Below are 20,290 nucleotides of genomic sequence, written 5' to 3'. Positions count from 1 at the left end.
TCTTCTAAATACTTACGTTACCAACGTCCATATTTATATTAACAGCTGTGACAAATTAAACCATTTTTATAATACCTATATACAAATTAAAAAAAAATTGAAATTGCGTGAGTTTCAAGACCTTCCTTAAAGCCTCCACATTCACGTTATAAAGTTTGAAACGATTCGGTGCACCCAGTTCGGAGAAGTTTCATAAACGAGACCTCTTTGACTCCATTTTAACATCACCTTAAGCCCTAAATTTATACATCTATAGTCCATAGGGGAACTGAGGAGTCCATGTATATAAAAATGATTTCAAATTGAAAAGTAATTATTACTTTGTCGTTTCTACAGTATAAATAAAACAATTTTGTTTTTGCTACAAATTCATCGATTGTTTGACAATATAAAATAATAAACACTATTATGTTATATTTGTGCACTGACGTTAAGGGGATGTGAAAGTAGCATCCCGAGGAGTCAATCGTTCATGAAACTCTTCCCCGAATTGCGTGTGCCAGATCGTTTCATACTTTATATCGTGAATGTGGAGGCTTAAAAAACGGTTTATACACTCGTAAAATTAGTATTTTTTATAACAAATTTTAAAAATATCTATGAACAAATTTTTAAAAAAATTTAAATTTCATCAGTGTCAGGACCTTTCTTACACCCTCCATATTTATATTGTAAACTTTGCACCGATTCGGTACACTCAATTTGAAGAAAAGTTTCATAAACGAGAACTCCGACGCCACTTTCACGTCACCTTAACATACATACATAACTCATTATCGCAATCGTGTTGGATATTGTCGCTAATGCACGACAGATACCCTTTTCAAAAATTAAAGACATCTAAGAAAGAAATTTGTGATAATTTAAACAATTTGTTCTGCTTTTATTCTAAAATCCGTTGGATTATAGGTAGCTTTACTCTGCTCTCAATATCGCTGCGCTGTTATCAGTGTTCACACGAACTGGAAAAAAGTGGTCAAGCTAACAAAGTAATCATTTGTGATACCTGATTTTTTTGCTATAATAATTTAAATGATTTAAGTTAACAAATCAATCGAAAGAAAACGTGGAACACCGCGGAACTTTTTTGTAATCTAGATTCAAGTTCATTACTTGACGATATCATCACGCAATTACGACACTTACCAAATTCATCATTAGATCGATAATAAATTAATAAAATGAATAATTTTTAACATAATACGGAAGCGCATACCTATTGCTACTGAATCCAAGTCGGTAAGTCACTTACGTTATGTTTTAATAAAAATAAATAATGTATTTGCCTAGGCGTATCCGCGCGTAAATTATGGCGGCCAAGTAAATGTTGAGCGGATCGATGCCTTTCAGATCTCTTCCTGGGGATGCTAGTATCAATACGCCAAAGCTATCTGCCGAACTTAGAGCTAGGATTATAATAATATGTTCCTAAATGCTTTGTTTCTGATTTTGTTACAACTCGAAAATTGATTTTTGTCAAACTAGATCATGCATTTTTTCGTGTGTGCGGTGGACGAAAGCTCGCAGAATTATATGAACTTTAGTTCCGAGTAATTGAGATGTTGTGAAAAGCGTCTTTAAAGGTCAATTTCACGGATACACTTTTATTATGAATGGGTGAATCGATTCGTCTAAAATGTTAACACATGATAGTGGGGGTGCTAAGAGTGTTCCTGATGCTAAACAAAATATATTTTTCGAAAAAAATGTTTTATTTAGTACAGAGCAGAACCAAGTTTCACATATTTTTTCGGTATTTCACATCGAGAAGACCCTAAAGTAATAATTGAGAGTATCAGGATTCAGGCTCAATCATTTGAAACACGACGGTCACAGAAAATTATACATTTGAACCCGAAAAATGTGAAACAAATTTATCCATGCATTTGAAGTATGCGATGCAGGTCACTCATGCACTGTAACTGCCGTGGGAGCAAAAATTCGTGGCCGCTGAAACAACACATAACGCTAAAGTGTCGATAAGACTATTAAAAATAACGAATTCAAGGGATATCTTGAGTTTTATTCCGATTACTTCATAATCATTCTACTGGAATGATATATAGAATATACCATTTCATATAAGTCGCAATATAGAGTGTAACTTACAACAGTATAAATATAAATGTCGGTAACGTGGCACGCATACTCAGGTAATCTCTCTGGTTAAATGATATACTAGAATTCTTATTTACCGACGTCAATTAGATTTTTCTACGCCTTTTACAACATCTTAATTCTCAGACAGAATATAAATATTCTCATGATTTTAATCGTGAGATTTCTTATTACTACGGACAAACATAATACTACAACATAAATTTCGATCACATATGGTAAATATTTGGGTTTAGGGAATAATACACTAAAGAGAATTAAACATTCATTTCTGTTTTTTTTTATGCCAAATTTGACACAAAACTTTGGGAAAAGAATTGAAAAGTTGCCGTAGAAACCCAAAAAAATACGGACGTTTGATGCTCGATAAGCGGCACGTCAGCCAACGGATGGCGGCGCTGTAATCATCTCTCCATTTCTCTCAATTTAATGGCGATGTGCATGTAACGGACTACATGCATTATTTACCTTATTTACAGTACCCACCTTGCTATACGTTATTTTTTTTCTCCCATATATGAGATGGCGTTGGTTAACACGTGCGATCTCGCTTTTAGCCCTACTCCTGATTTATTTGTTAGCTTTCAAAGCATCACGCGCTAAAAAAGAAGCTGGACTTCTGTGGAATCTCTGAATTATTTGCCTTGAACAGAATTTTGCGCGATCGCAGCTCTGATTTAAGGTAATTAAATTAAACTGAACGTATCTTTAAGGTGAAATGCAACATGTCGAGAAATTTTATCAACGTCGAAAAAAAGATTCTTCTAAATCCCTATGTTGCCGATGTTCGTATTTATATCGACAGTAGCGTCGAATTATATTAGGTATTGTACTAAATGGCGTACTCCATATGTCATTTCCGTGCAATAATTATAAAGAAATCGAAGTAAAATTCCAGAAATCTCCTGGATTCATGGTTTTTGAGGTCCTAATTGACAGCGGAGTGCCACGCTGCGCCATTTCTGATTTCAATCACAACTAAATTTTCTCTCCGAAACCTCGTGCTACCATTGTTTTAGCATAGAAGCTTGTAAGATACTTTTTTGCTTTTATTCCGTTTAAATGCTTGTTTATCGATTACCAGAGCGTTGTAAATTGTCGTACAATCGTCCTCACACTTTTGTTTTTCATATTAGAGCCTTCAATAAATGTGTATTGATCGAAATATGAGAGCGCAACGCTATTTTGGTTCTGGTTTAGGCTAAGTCAACAAATTTTTTTCTCGAAAATCACAATTTTGAAAGTGTCAGGATAATTAGGTGCTCACGAGTGACGTGTGAAAGTTTCGAACAGTTCGGTCCAATATCCGTAAAAAAAGTATCTTATTCAAGTCGGCTGATTTGAGGGGGTTTTTATGTCACCCCAAAAGATTGCAACAGAAAGAAATAAGTAATGAAAACATGAATTTTACATTAAAAGAAAATTCTTCGCATTATTTTTATAATATATGATATCTTAACGTCTACGCTCGGTAATAGTTATATTAAATGTTTTATATTTATAAGATTTTTTCTAATCAGAAGAAATATTCGAATTGCACATCTCTTCAAGTCATACACTGAGCGAAAAAAATCACTTTCTAGAGAGAGAGAGAAAAAAAAAGAGAAATTCTTGTGTCGAATAGATCTTTATTGACTACTGTCAACAAAATAAGATCAAATGAAATGAAGGCAAATTACAAATAATACTTACTTTTCTTCAGTTCAATTTTGCTAAATCTGTTGGACTCATCATCGATACATTTTCTGTGCATAAATGTGTTATAAAGAAAAATTGATTCACTTCAACAAGGAGAAGACTGTGGAATATTGAATAATATTCTTGCAAGAGTCTAGAATTTAAGAGATTTATCAATGTGTTTGATGGCTTTTCTTTAACAGTTATCGGTGATTCTTGTATTCTTTCATTAACATCAAACAATATTCATTCTCTATTCAGAATTTTCTTACATCAAGTATTAGGTTAAATTCATTACAACATTCTATCCGAAATGTGATATAATTTTCATTAATATTTGCAATACTTAAGACCAATTTTGTATATAAAATCCTTTTTGCAGAATCATTTTCCCTTGATGTTAACTTGCCATAATTTTGGTTGCAACACTGATGATTCTTAGTAAATCAATTTTACTGGAGCCAAGAAATTTTCTTCAGCACGAAACATTTACATTGCCGCAAATAATGAATTTCGCCTTGAAAGTAAATTTTTTCGCTCGATATGTAATAAATTCCCTCTGCATGTAGTGAGACACGATTTTTCCTTCCCTTTAAATCTGAGAAAAGGTAGCGCCCTATCAGAACAAAATGAATTTCTATAAAGGGGACTCTAAATTACTAGCTTAGGGTGCCTTGATACAAAAGCCAGTTGGCTGAATCAATTGTTGCGCCTCTTTCCGAAATTTTATGAACATTTTGGCAAATCAGTTTACGTTATCGACAATAGTGATCATCACTTTACAGTGTTGCCACATTTATTGTCAGTTGAGGGTTTACCACGTTGCAAGTAACACATTATGCCAAAGAATGAATCGGTCTTTGCTCGGCGTTCACTTAATATCGGAAGATCCCCCGCCATCCCTTGTGGTGGGATTCAGTACGCCAATTCGATAGCTACCGATATCGTTAGCGGTGTTCTTTCAATGGACTAACGATATCGATAGTTATCGAATTGACGTACAGAATCTCAGTTCTGGCCTGTGACATTTTCAAAACGTCTCAAGCTTGATCGATTTCGGCTCGACGATCGCTTATTGTTGACCGATCACCACGTCCCGTTTCCCCTCGGCCTATGTTAGTTCGAAATCGTAGATTCACGAGACCCCGAAGTCTGTACCATGTGATCAAATCCCGCAATTGAAGCAGTTACCAATGCATTTTTGAAAATTATATAATCCATTAACACTGACTAGTAAAATAAATGACGAGTGCACTATTGCAAAGCAGTTGCTGGTCACTGGTGACCACCGTAGTAGTCAACGTGTTAATAAATACATTTTTATAAATATTGGTATTGTAAATTACTTATAATAAACAATAATAATTATCATTAATTTATATCACAATTAGTATGAATATTTATAATATCAATCTGCTCGTTGTTCCCAGCCTGGGTAAATGTTACGTTTAGGGGACCCAGCTCTGATGACCTTGACCTTGACATATGTTGTTAAGGTCAACCTCCTAAGTGACCTCCACAAGGTTTTAGCCATCGCCCGTTGTTTATTAAAAATTTATTAACAAAATTATTGTGGTGAGTTGAACGTACGTTTTCGATCCTAGGTATACATTTAAGGACTCAGAACTTAGTACTTACGCGTTGTATACAAATATTCATACACTTACTATTCTGTGTTGACTTTTCTGTCGAGATTCTGTCATCACTCATAGTTAATTATTAAAAAATACGTCGCTTCCAGTTCAATTGTGAACATTTCACACATAGGACAGTAAATCATCCAAGTAATTTTGTAGATCCTGAAAATGGAGTACATACACAACATGTAGAAACATTATGGCGTGCGAACAACATTCCTCGTTATGGTATCTGCGATGATCATTTTACACATTATCTCCTGAATACTTATTTAACACGTTTCCTGCCAGACCGTTTTTTGAAGACTTTCCGTTCAGGCCGGTTGGGGCGTATACGCCCCACGATCAAATGAGCGTATCAGCAATATCATTAAGATGCCCATAATTGACTGCATAATAAATTTTTGTAAAAATTCTTCGTTTTACAATGATAATATCAAATGGCTTGAACGGAAAGTTCAGCGTGGGGCGCATACGCTCCATGCGGCAGGGAACGTGTTAAAAGAAGATATTTCGGTGATCCTATAAACACTTTCTTCGAAATTATGAATTCGATGTATCCGTTAGAACCTAATTAGATAATTAAAAATCATTAAATGAATTAGAATCGAATATATTGTGCTAGTTAAGAGATGGCCGGCTGCCTCACGGCGGTGGATTATAACTACTAAACTAACCTAAGCCCAAATTAATTCAAATTAATTCGTTCTAAAAATGATGAAAATATTAACATATGTTTAACTTTATATATCGTATTTCTAATGTTTAGAATGATTAATTTGAGTTAATGTGGATATAGGTTAGGTCAACAGTTAGAATACGGCGGCCGTGAGACGGCTGGCCACCAATTTCAGTGATGCACGAGTCTTTAAATTGATATTCAACAACAAGAAGCAAACAAACGAACAACGAGCGACGACTAAATCTTCCGCAGGTTACTCAGGAGGATGACCTCGACAATACATGCAAGGCCAAGGTCATCGGAGCTGGGTCCTTTAAACGTAATATTTACCCCGGCCTGAACCTGGCAATAGAACACGCGGCTTTTCTTGTAATCGAAACCCGCTAAATTCAAAATTGTATACCCAAGAACTGATCTGACCTCAAATTTTGAGATGGAGAAAGAAACAAATACAATCTCAGATTAGTAGTAATGAAACATTTTTCTATGATGCTGTTCGTAACTTAACCGTTTTAGTGCCACGCAGCGCGATCGCGCTTTTCGCGTACTGTGGTGAACTGTGTCGCGATGTTTGGTCCCGATCGTCAATTCGTAACGCTATCGCGCTTCATGGCGCAGTCCGACACGGATTTCTAAAAACCCCTGGCACTAAAACGATTAAAAACCGCGAGTTGGGAGAAAATTTAATTACATTCTACATTCAAAATATTTTTACCAACCGAATATAATGAAAATGGATGTAATAAAAATTACGTTCTGCACTTTTTATATTATCATTTATCGCGAACGGATCGGAGTTTATGTTATAATCGTTTTATGTGAATACTCTTTTTCTAAGCAAGATTACACGGAATTTCGTAAATATAGTGTCAATTAGTGTTGTTACGTCTGGAGATCGGAGTGAAAAGGATATTTAACGTGAAAGGAAAAGAATATTCATATGTGGAAGGTGAGGCGAGACCTAGCCCCCGCGTCCTCGGTGAAGCCGAGAGGAATTATGGGAATAGAAATTTTGTGTGCCTCTCAGCGAGTCCTATACGGACTTCTCGATATTGGTGGGGGTGTGTCTTACGAAATAAATAAACTGGAGTACAATTTACTTAGTTTATGGGATAAATAGTTGTGGAAGATTTATAGGAACTAACAAATTGAGCGCGGGTGCGAGTGCGTGTGACGAGTGTGGGTATATTCTAAATACCTTGATTTCGCTTTCTGGGTTTCCTGTCCGTTCGCTAGCGTCGCACTAAGTTTAAGATGCGTGAGCGCGCGAAGTGAAACTGACTAGAAGTCGATGCGAAGGAGAATAGTTTCGGAATCTTGATCTAACGAAAAATTTGATCTATCTTTAAAAAACTCACGAATAAGTAAAAAAGTAGTAACAGTGTCTCTAACATCTAACGGAAATCTACTTGAAATCTGACGAATAAGTGTCGCTCGCTGCTTAGATTCTAACTCTAGGGTTTCCATCTCCGACTTTTGACCCCCGAAATTCCGGCAGTGGGGCATGAAAATGACTTAAGTCTCCGATGGTGAGGTTTGGAAAGAATCTCCCATTGGAGGAAAGAGTTAAAACCATGTCTTAGGGAAAGGAGTAGGGTTAGGAAAAATCTCTTATTGAAGGAAGGAGTTGAAAAGTATGTTTTTAGGAAGAAGAGTTCGGAGGGAAGAATTTGAGCGAAGTATCCTCGGGAGACGGAAGTTAATGTTTACTTTTCTGGAAATAGATTATTAATATCGTCGTTCTGCCGGGATTTACGAGCTTGCCTGTACAGGGGTGGTATCCGACGTCGCGGGGTCCCCTTTTCCTAAATATTCTGAATGTTACGAGGAGCAGCTAGGCTTAAGGTCTTCGGGACCCCTTTCGACTTATCTACTATTTACGTAGTGGTCGCGTCAGCCGGTCGCGAGAATTAAGATGGGGGGCCTTCGGTTGTCTGGACTGAAAAGAACGTGCTATAGATTCGATGTGTCTATTACTTTGAGAAAGAAAAATCCTGAGCCTCCCGCACTAGTTCGATACGCAAGCCGATGCACGCGTAGGGAGCGTTACGTGAGACTTAATAGTGTCTTATTCATAAACTAGTCGTTTTCGTAATGAAGTTGGTTAAAAATCATTTGTACTACCCACTCGAGCATGGAAAAAAGTTACAATGTTCTTCAATTTCTATTCCATAATTAATAAATATTCATAATGATTGTTCAGGGTGTCCCAAACCTCACAAACAAGAAACACACGGCCATAATCTCTGTTTAATTCTGAAAAAGAATATTGAAAGCTAACTTTAATTCGAATTGTAGTTTAAAAAATATAGTAGTTTAAAGTTGACCAATTCCCAAGCAATATTAGTCGCCGAACAGTATCGGTTCAAACATCCCATTACCTGTGACATCTTCAAACGAGGCTCAAATCTCAATGTTGTGTGAACTCGCATCCAGATTCTCTTCTAACATGATAAAATTCAACAATCTCACGAACAAATGACACATGTTTTTTGTTAACTACAAATACTTAACATAAATGGCAACAAATAATGGAACGATTGTACCAGCACTGTTCGGCGACATAATTGGTTCGTGATTGGCCAGCTCTAAAGTACTGCAGTTTTAAAACTACAATTCTAATTCACCTTTGCGTTGGATATTCTTTTTCAGTATTACATAGGGATTATAGTCACGTATTTTTTATTCGCGAGGTATGAGACACCCTGTATAAATTATTGATAATTACAGTTGATTATTATAATTATTGTACAGTATAAGTATGAATAGAAATAGATTTTTTAATTAAATATGATTAGAAATAAAGTATATTAGTAACTACTGAAATTAAAGAATCTGATCTCATAGTGCCATGTTTACGATCTCGGGAACCTACGTTTTGAAATGAAGTGGGCCAAGGGGTAGCAGAGTAGAGAGATCTATAGATAGTAATGAAACGCCGAGAACGGAAACCACTACATGTCAAATAAAATGACAGTTCATTTCTCGAAATAAAAATAATTTTTGGGATGCGTGTCAATTGGTGCTGTTTACACGCGGAATTTCTGTGAAATAAAATAGTCCGAAATGTAATGTCAAATGTACCGACTATGTCGTAAATTTTCAATGTACTTAATTTTGTAAAATACATCATATATAGACTTGATTTTCACTTTGATGGGTTTCCTTTTTGTTGCTCTAGGGGGCATGACTCCCAAAGATATGAACAGTACTGCGGATTAGGAGTAAGTAGAATACATGGTCCATAAAGATGTAATCTAAGAAAAAAATGTGTTAGGAGGATGAAAAATAAAATAATATTGGGTTGGCAACTAAGTGATTGCGGATGTTAAATAACCATCTATCGACAAAATCCGCAAACATTTAGTTGCCAATCCAATACTTCCTAAATCATCCAATTTTGGTCTCGAAATACGATTTGTATGTTCTAATTATTTATCGTTTAGATTTTAAGTGCATTGTAAATTTATGCCAACCAATTAGATATCGGTATTACTGACCTGGTCAGTAACAAGGCCCCTTAAGTTTAAAAGAAAGAAGCTCAGATTTGGCTACTTATAAATTGATAGGAATATTTGGAAAAACGGAAAACCCCTTAAGCAATTATTACTATCGTTTCAAGCTGCAAATCGGAGAAATGGAATGTATTGATGCGCAGGTAAAAACCTCCAGAAATTGACTCGATGTAATATGTGACCTGTGCTTTGCAACGATCATTCCTCAAAAGGTGTAGAGCGCTCTTTGAACGCCAATCGTTTTTTAAATACTCAATTGTATTATTATTTTTGCAGCCCGCGGAAGCGTCAGAGACGAGGATTCAACTGCCTGGATTGGAAGACGAGGTAACAAATCAATTAATTATACAGGGTGTTACAGAACTGGTAGTCACGGTTTATACAGCGCTATCAGTTAAAAAAAAAAGAGTTGAAAAGACGTGTACTATTTTATCGTATAGTGCAAAATTTTCCTGTAGTAAGTAATTGAAACACAGCCAATCAATCGCGTTCCCCAACGGAAGATATAGTGCAAAGGACGCCGGTAAGGCTGCTACGGCATAGACAGCCGAACACAGCCCTACCGGCGTTCTATCAGCTATGTGTTTTGTTCGGGAACGCGATTGATTGGCTGTGTTTCAATTAGTTATTACAGGAAATTTATGCAGTGCAGGAAAAAATAGTACAAGACTTTTCGACTCCTTCAACAGGGATAGCGCTGTATAAACCGTGACTACTAGTTCTATTACTCCATGTGTAACGATCAAAAGAACATCCTCAGAAATCACTGACGCTAGTTCGTTGAAATCACGATAATTAACATTTGTCCGCGGAAGAATTTAATCTAACATTTCATAAAGTATTTTTCAAATTCTGAAACTATATATCTAACAGTTTATAAATTATCTTTTATATATATATTTTTTTTCAATTGTCTTCATTTTATTCTTCATAATTCGTATTTTCATTTTATTACCCCCCATCATGGGCAAATTATATAATATGAAAAGTATTGTACTCAAAAAGGTGTAATTCACCTGGAATATCATTAATCATATTCTGCCTCATTCGGTGTTGATATTTCTATTTAATAAGATTTACTGTTTCAGATCGAGGAACCGCCGGCAAAGAGGGCATTAAGGGAATCGGATAAAATAAATGTTAAGTGAATTAAATGTATCGCGGGGAATTAAGGACTGGGGGGAGGGGGGACTTAAGGGGTGCGACGATACTATGATAAGCATTAAATGAAGAAAAGAAAAAGCTAAAACACTTTACAAATTAGGAAACAGAATATTTTGGTTATGTACAACAATTAATACACGTAAGTTCACGTATTTCTAGGAGGTAAGCTCGTTAAGGTAACGTCACTCACTTTTTCTGACCTATTGGCACGCGTCGGCTTAGCATTATTTAAAGGATGTGTTAAATAGGCGACTTGCGTACAGGGCGAACTTGTGACCATTTTTTTGTATACCGACTTTTTAAAGTTACATACGCGCGCGTGCGCGAGTTATATGCATACGTATATACACATATACACATATGTATATATACACGTATATAACGTGTATATATATATTTATACATGTATATATACGTACACGTATCTAAGGACCTGCATACACAATAATCGTCTTGAACTTCATTGTACTTCGCGGACGCGTGTCAATAAAAATAAACGGAAAATGCAAAGAAAAGGAAGGAACGCTCGGTGAGGCGACGCCGTCGATTTAGATATAGTAACCGTCGACGAACAAATGATTCGCATAAGAAAAGAGAGAGAAAGAATGGGAGAGAGAGATCAAAGTTTGTTCAGTGTCCCTCTTTTGTGGGGATTTTCGAAAGCACCAGAATACTTCGTGCTGGTTTCCTTTCTTTCTATGTTTATTTATCCTGTTTTCTTCTTTATTTAGGGAGAGAAATGAAATCCCTAGCATTTTCTAGGAAATTTTCTGATCAAGGATGAAGAATGACTCGGCTCGTAAATTGTATAAAGTTAGTCAGGGGGTTTACTTGTAAAAGTGTGTCGACTTGTATTCGTTTAGCGTGTTAATTGAGAAACATTTGGGAATGTTTTGCGAAAGGACTTCTCTTGGTTGACTAGGATGATAAGTTATATTTTCAGTAAAAAAAACGCTTGTCCGAAGTGTTCCAAATTTGTATTCTTTCTTGATCTTGTTTAATTTTTGTAATCTATTCATTACCTGAAACTTCTTTAATTTCTGTATCAGAATTCTTTATTTTCTTAACTGAAAACGGAATGCAAAGAGACCTTTTACCTTTTACTTTCAATTTTCTATCTCGAAAGTGAGGTGCAATTCGTTATGAGAATTATATAGAAAAGTAGCTCGGAATAGTATTGATTTTAACATACACCGACATGTGTATAGTTGGCACGTTAATTCGATCCCGGAATGGAGGAGTTTCAGGTGAAATCGTTCTAGAAGAAGCGGGGCAGTAATGTTTGGGTTATTGTAACGATACGTTGCAATTTCAATGAAAAAGAGTACCCGAATCATCTCTCAGTGTTATAAAATTATTTTGTCGTTAAGGGGATGCTGAAGTGAATTAAAATGATGGAATCGATCCGAACGTTATTTGGCTAACTAAAAAAAAGCTGCAGCAGCATTATCGGGTTTATGGCATCCCGTGAAAAAAATAGGAAGTGAGTTCGTGCACACACTATAAACAACGCAAAGTACTGCGATTAGTTATTTTCTTATGCCTACTTTGTGCTGGAATTTGAATTAAATTGGGCAAATTTTTGGCAACCACTCATCAAGTATTGTTTAATTAAAATTTTCCTAGTTTATTATATGATAACATATTTATTATATTAGAGGACTATTATGTTGTCATCTGTGTTAATGACTCAGAACTGAATATTGCCTTCCTTATCTACGTTGTAGGATTTTCACACAAAATATGTGTAAAACAAGTTCACAAATGTTATCAATTTTTCAGATTTAAACTTGTTTGAAACTGGTTCATTAACGATTCATAATGGTTTCTTTTTATAAAAGAATGGTTTTCCCAAGCGTAAGCAAATCTCAGATATGTTTACCTAGACATAGATTTGTCGCTGGTGACAGTTTAGATGTTAACAGAATCTGCACATTTTTTTTCGATTTCAGTATGATTTCATTCTTATTATTATTATTCCATTAATCTGTTAGTTATCTAACATTTTGGAAAAAAAATTTTCATTTTGCTGAGAAAAAATGCCCTGTTTTGTGAACTCGTAAATCGTCTTTTAGCCGATAATAGTAGGCAGATTCAGCATCCTCTTAAAGAGCAATGTTTCCTTTCGCTTAAATTTGTTTTTTTCTTTAATCTTTTTCGAACAAAAAGTCTTTAGTTTTTGGCTTTTCTTTAAGGTGTTATAAAAGGGGCAATCTAAATGTATCAAAACGTCAAAATATTTATAAAATTTTTCTCCAAAGTGGGTGCATTGAATCATTTGAAATTTCAGCGCGTGATTATGGAGACCCCAAGGTAGAACGCGATGTTTCTGAAATTTTCTTACTCCAAAAAATATTGTATTCAACTCAAACTAGAACTAAAGACACATTTTTGTTGAAAAATGAAATTTCATGATGGCTTTCCTCCTTAGGGGCCTTTATAATTACGTGTTGAAGTTTCAAATGATCCGAGCACCTACCCAATTTGAAGAAAAGTTTTATAAATATTTTGACGCTCTGGTATACAGGATGTCTCAGACCTCGCGAACCAAAAATACGTGACGGTAATCTGTATTTACTTAGTCACGATTAATATCCAACGCAAACTTGAATCCGAATTGTAGTTTTAAAACTACAGTAGTTTAAAGTTGACCAATTACGAAGCAGGTTTCGTCACCGAGCAATGTCTGTACAATCATCCTATTACATGTGCCACTATTTACATTCAGTGTTTGTAGTTAGTAAAAGACGTGTGTCGTTTGTTTGCGAGATTCTTGAATTTTATCATGTTAGAAGATAATCTGAATGAGAGCTCACAAAATCGGCAAAGTAATGATAACAAAAAATATAATGAGAAATCCGTGTTGTATCCAAAATTGCATTTAACATCAAAAATAATAAGCAAAATAATGCCTTGCTAAACGAAAGGTGGACTTTACGGGTCCAGTAAAGGCGAGTCAGTCATTTTGAATTGGTGACCGCAGAGTCGAGGAAGTCACGTAAAATTCCTAACTACTGTTCTGCGAAACGAATTATATTCATTTGCAAATACTAGGCCTGAAAAGAAACTAGATGTTCAGGAAATGTGTCAGCCGGTCAGTTTTTTACGGACCGTGCACTAGCAAACGAGATATAATCCGAAAATCGGCTCGGTAGGACCAGTGATAGACTCCCGATTCCGAGGCAGTAATACACCAATAAACACAATATCATCGCAAGGCGGACCGGCTAACACATTTTACGTGCTTACTGATTAATTCGGCACTAATAACTTGACGAGGAAATAAATAACCTGCAAGAATAGTGGAGGGAAATTTATCACTGCTACAGCTGATATTTTTCACGCCTTGAGCTTCGGGCATCTACCTCCAGATGGTAAAGTAGGCGCCACAGCAGGCTACCAACCACTTATTTAAATATTATATAAATTAAAACGGAAAAAGAAATATAAATCCATACTCTAATGAAAAAATGTTCTTAATTGAGTTGTGTCTTGAATTGATTTAGAAATTTTTAAAATAATGCAGTTATAATTACAAAATTAAGTTTAGTTTCTCGAAGCCCATATCGATACAAGACGATGATGTCAGCGGTACGTAATCCATAGTTGCCAAGATTGGATACAGCAATATCAGTCACTAGGATCTGGGTTTCTTCTGTAGCTGAAATTTTGCTCGAGAGTCAGTTGAGAGAACGAGGCAAGAAAAGAGAACGACAACATAATTGAGAAACGTGCAAACAACACACATCTGGGGACAAATCCCAAATTGATGTAGAGCAACATGGCCAACGCGATCTATAGTTTGTCACTTCGGCATAAAGCGATAATTGCTAGAATTTGATTTTTTCGTAACCTGACATTTCTCCTTCGAGTATGTTGCGAGAGTCGTTTAACAAAGAGAATCGAATCAGACATTCAAGTCTTCGGTTTGAATAAACTTTGATAAAATAATTTTATTTCAATCTGCATTGGGCATTAGCCCAATGAGACTTGCAGATATTTATTCACACAATAAGGATCTCCTATAATGCGGTTCCGAAAAATTAGTTACTCAAAATACAGGGTACACATCGTATAATATTATCAGATATTTGGTCTGTCGGGAATGACAATCTAATACGTAGGACGCACAGACCACTATTCTATAACGCTAGGTTCCGGGAAAAAGTCGATTGATTTTTGAATAATGTATTTTCTCCGACTCAATATGTTTTTTTTGTATTTCGCTTTTTTCATGATATAACAATACTACATAAAAAATAAATAGAGGTGATTAAAAATTGTTCGTAAATAACAGGAAAGGATTAAATTTAAAATTATTTAAACAATGAATTATTTGTGTTCAAAACTACAATTGTACCAAATTTGATTTGATTCGGAGACTTCAACGTTTATCTATCTATCTCATCTATCTCTACTCTTGTTAAATATTGGATCACACATCGAGCATGAACACGTGCCAATTATGTTTAAATCCCGCGCCCGTTGCACGGAAAGAAGCAGTAAGAGGCAAGTTAGGAAAATTAGGCGAAACATCGTCGCTAGTATTGCCATCTGTAGACATTGTCAGAATCGATTAAGCTTCGCATGTTTTACGTAAGGGGCGTTACAATTGTTCACGACTTTCTGGCTGGCCTTACTGGACTCTTAAAATAAGAAAAAAATGTATTTATAATTGAGATTTGACTTCAAGATGAGACGGGTAATGGGATGTTTGTACCGGCACTGCTTGGCGACTAAACCTGCTTTATAATTGGTCAACTTTAAACTGTTGTAGTTTTGAAACCCCAATTCAGATTCCAGTTTGCATTGGATATTCTTTTTCAGATTTAAATAGAGATTACTGTCATGTATTTCTTGTTTATGAAATCTGGGACACCCTGTATATAGAATGACCCTTTTATAACATCCTAAATATTCTTACAGAATGTTCTTAAGGAACTTGTGGTTCACATCACATAGTAATGTGAAATACTTCGAAATATCGTATAATGAAAACTAAGTTTAGGTCTCTTGATACCATCCAGTAAAACACGACGCGAAAACAGCGTTATGGAGTATTCGCTTTTGAAAGTCCTAAAAATGGGTATTTTATAGAAATTTATTTCTAGTAGAAAATAAATGCAAATAACGTGTAATTTTTATAACTTATTCATAAGTTCATTAAGCAACATTTTTTAAATTTTCATTGAAAAATTAAAAGATTTGGCTACAGTTTCTATTAAGCCTAATCATATCAGCCCTTCAGTTGCCCATGGTTCCTATGATTTCAAAAATTCTATTAATGTGAAATAAATGAAACCATTTTTTTTATAACCAGAAAGACAATGTGTTTATCGCACCTGTAAAAATTAAGAAAATAATTTTCACAGAAAAAAGTAATGGCTGAAAGAAGAACGCTTTTTGCTTTTCTCATAACTTTCATTCAATCTTATCGGCTATAAAAATTGAAATTTTCAATCGAGTAATTTTGTTGATGTAAGGGTGATAGAAAATTCATTTACGAATTGAATGAGTCGAAATAGAAGTCAATTGGTATATCTGTTCTTAAAATATCGTGGGAACCATCTTGAAAAATGTAGTTTTAAGAAAAAAATGTTTAAAATTTTCGATCGGATTTTTTTTTTACAGTAACGATTTATTACAGTAACGATAAAATTTGTTCAATTATAATTAAGCAATAATTCCAGGGCCTTATAAAAGTCCATCCTGATCCTCAACAATTTCTTCTTTCTCTGAATTATTTTTTGTTTGAATACATTTTCATTTTTTTCATTTTGTATTTATACTATCAGTTTACTTCAGACGCGAATCTAAAACTCAATTTAATGACATCATAAAACAACGTTTAGAACAACCGACACTTTCGTGCAAAAAATATCAGCAAACGTTTTTGGACCTCTTTCACTAATATTCAAGTTGTATAACAAAAGAACTCAACTAAAGTTAGAACATGGTAACAAAATGATTTTAACGTGTATCACGAACAATTACATTTTTAATTTATTGCTATAGTTTTCTTGTGTTTTAAATAATATAAGATATTGAATTATTTAACACACTCAATGAGTTTATTGCGAAAGCAATGAATATGGATCGCAGCTGAATATTATCTGAAGGCTTGTATCCACGAACAAGTAACTTGTGTCATTTCTTATTAGAGCAGCATTCTGTTGCGTCTACACTATCATTAAATTTGCAACAAATTTATAGACGCAAGTCTCTCTGGCAAGTTCTTGGAAGACAATTTACTACTGTAATTTGCTTTAGCGTTCATATTGTAGCCACAAACTTGCGGCAATTTTTCATGGTCATGAGACATTCGGCATTGAAAATGTGCAACGAGAGAGTAGTTGCTACAGTTATTGTTGCTGTCATTATAACACAAAAAAGAAGAAAACAAAGCCCTTGTAAAAAATAAAAAGTATACGGATTACATGTAAAATAGTTTGAGTGAAGTAGTTTAGGCGCTCACGAAATGCTGTTAAAAGATTTAAGAATGGAGAACCCGGAACAGTTAACAAATTTGTCATCATTAAAATCATTTGAAAGATAGACGTCTTTTCTGCTTCAACTATTTTATTCTTCCATCGTATGAATCACTGACGAATCCGGACACCTGAAACTTGCAGCAAGAATTTCAAGACCTATTCGAAATCCCCCTGCGCAGCTTCGGCTCTCGCAAGCAGACGTAAACGAGATTCTTGTAAAAAACGGCAAGAGCCTGTCGAATAGTGCAACTTCGTTTCCAAAATCGTGTATACTATCGGCAATAAATGTTTAAGAGCAACTTTAGCAAGTTTCACTTGCTCGTGGACACGAGCCTTAATGTGGTCTGAAATTCATTCACACTATATGTACGTTTTGTTTTAGACTTGTTCAGACACCTAACACATCGGATAAAGCCTTGCTAGCAATGCTGGACGGTGTATACACAGAGTGTTCCCGACTACCCGGCTACCCCTGAACTCTTTCGCTCCAGTAGTTCGCTCCACTGAACGAGACGGCGCTCGTCTCTACAGGTCTTTCTATGGATGCCGGATATATCCGGTGCTAAGACCGAAACAGTTAAAATGGAGGGAAATGGTTGAGAAGGGAAATTTGTAAAATTCTAATAAGTAAATCCGGTATGGAGTATCGAATGGTGAAAATTTCAATTTTCAGTTCTAAATATAAATGTGATATCCACGTCGGAAGTACTTTGCATTGCAATTGTAGTTTCTACGTCTAAAATAAGAAAGTTTAGTCTCAAAACTTTGTTTTAAAAATGCCTCTATCGTGTTTGAAATGGTCTTGAAAGTGTAATTCTACGTAAAATTCGAAACCAATGAAAATTACTATGTACCATTTGCAAAACTTTATTTCCAGCATAGATATCCCTTTCCTTGTAGTATCGGAAGATAAATTGATGACCATTCAATAGAGCATAACCGATTTACTTATTCGAATTTTTTGAGTTTTCCACATTATCCCTAGAGGCTATTCACTCTGAAATCAGGGAAAACGATTTCCTTTGAGAACCGATTGCCTTTGATTTCATATGATAAACAACAATGAAATTCGGTAACAAATGACGTTTCACCTTAAAACTGTAAGAACATGTAGGTGATTTCTAACGATTTCCAGTGATTTCCGCTCTCGATTTCCAGCTGATTTCAACGTGATTTCAAGCATTGAAATACACGATTTTCTCAGTGATAAACCATTCCTCTCCATTTGAACGGGAGTCAAGGGATGGATGGTCAAGAACACCCTGTATTACCGAGTACATATCTGAGGAGTACGAACGCGAACAAGGCAAAGCAAGGCGATACGAATGCGTCGTTCACATATTAAGAGCTGGCTGCAAGAAAACTCATGTTATTTCAACAAGGAAATTTGGATGATCAATGGATAATGTTTTCCTCTCATGAACGAAAGTAGAAGTCTGCCTGGCTGCTATGGATAGCTGTAGTTATGACGAGCTTTCAAAGACAGTTGAAAATGGAGGAATTAAAGTAATTTCAGCAAGGTTACTTTTTCTATTATCTCGAAGATTTTGATGCCAAATAACGTTTTATAAAATCGCCAGACCTGTAGGCGGATGGTAAAATACTGCTAGACATTCCTTGGTACGAAATAGCATAAAATTCAAGGTATTTCAACAAAGAGGAATATTTTTTTATAGCTTTCTGTACTATTGAAAATATTATATCTCCAATGGCAGACTAGAATTTTGAAATGATCATATCGCCAGATTATGATAAGGAACACATTGTCCAGTACAGGGAAGCAAATGTTTCAGGCGCAGGAATGTCATCCTCTTCCTCTACCTGAGTCTACCTTGCTTTCTCTCCTTGTAAAAATGCACATATATCTGAGAAGAATTGAAAAATAAGGGGGGGGGGGTAATGCTGAACGACGTGCAATTTGAGGGGTTGCCATGTATTCGGAGGTATTCATTCGATCGGAAACCGATCGGAGCAAGAGCGTTTTAGTTATCAGTCGTATGTCTTAGTAGTTATTTGTACGCTGTAGAATCATTATGGTTGCACAAAATCAGGGCTTCATCCCAGTTGACTTGTGTCATTTGCGAAAGCCATAGTGAAAAGATCTTGTTATTCACTGCTGAAAGTTTACAAAAATGTCCGAAAATACGGATTGAGAATAATGAAATAATAGGTAAAGATGATAGCAACGTTTCATCCTAGTTGCAACCCTCCAACTCTTCTCAACTACCCAACACGTCTCGGCCAACTTCGTCTGCACCAAGTTCTGTGGAATTGCAAGAAGAATCGCTTTCATCCACCTCGTCGTAGGATGCTACAATGGAAAATGTAAAGATTCCGGAAGGTTTGCTGAAATTATGCAAATTTATGATAAATAAAGAAGAAAATTCAAGGGAAAAGAGCAGCCTCTACATGTTTCCACGAAAAACATTTGAGAATAATTTCGTAGAGTACGCGTCGGCATTAAATGATTTAAGAATGTTGGTTAAAATTAACAGTAAATGTGCCGCTGCACTTCAAGTGCCATATATCAATATTTGCAAAATGGATTACTACAGTCGATATAAGGTAATTTCTGATCGTAAGCAAACTGCATGACACGCAACAAGAGATTACCATAGATCGGCTTTCGAAGAGATCTTCAGTACTCTTCACCACTCTCAGAATCGTGGTTCTGTTATCATCATCGTCGTCGCCCCAGACAGACTATTCTTTCGCAGAGAGGATAGGTCGACGGTCATATAGTTTTTTGGCAGCCAACATACGTCACCGCCTCGCTCGAAACGAAAAGGAACTATACCCATCCCAGCCTTAAACTGATTGTATTTTTGTAGAAAAAGGATTTAATGAAGTTTTTGAAATCGTTGAAGCCAAGTCAGATAATATAATTTCTAAACTTAAAATGGCGGACAAAAAGTTTCAGACTAATTTGATTTTTATAAGAAAAACTGATTTCTCTAGAATCTTGGAATCGATAAATTCAAATATGACAGAATGCGAAATTCAAAA

General features: G+C 35.5%; 1 protein-coding gene across 2 annotated transcripts in view; it reads left to right on the top strand.

Annotated features, from left to right (window-relative positions):
* LOC105696045 (sister chromatid cohesion protein PDS5 homolog B) overlaps nt 1-17,776 on the top strand; it is a 60,236-nt gene extending 42,460 nt beyond the window's left edge. For both annotated transcript variants that reach the window (XM_012418191.1, XM_012418190.1), the window contains 2 exons: nt 9,906-9,956; nt 10,718-17,776. In XM_012418191.1, the coding sequence (XP_012273614.1) occupies nt 9,906-9,956; nt 10,718-10,777 (111 nt within the window). In that variant the 3' untranslated portion in view covers nt 10,778-17,776. The remainder of the gene's footprint in view (nt 1-9,905; nt 9,957-10,717) is intronic.
* Nucleotides 17,777-20,290: the final 2,514 nt, after the last annotated feature.

The sequence above is a fragment of the Orussus abietinus genome, unplaced genomic scaffold (assembly GCF_000612105.2).
Source record: "Orussus abietinus isolate OABI.00-Male unplaced genomic scaffold, Oabi_2.0 scaffold208, whole genome shotgun sequence".
NCBI classification, from domain to species: Eukaryota; Metazoa; Arthropoda; class Insecta; order Hymenoptera; family Orussidae; genus Orussus; species Orussus abietinus.
This window is presented reverse-complemented; position numbering and strand designations above follow the sequence as displayed.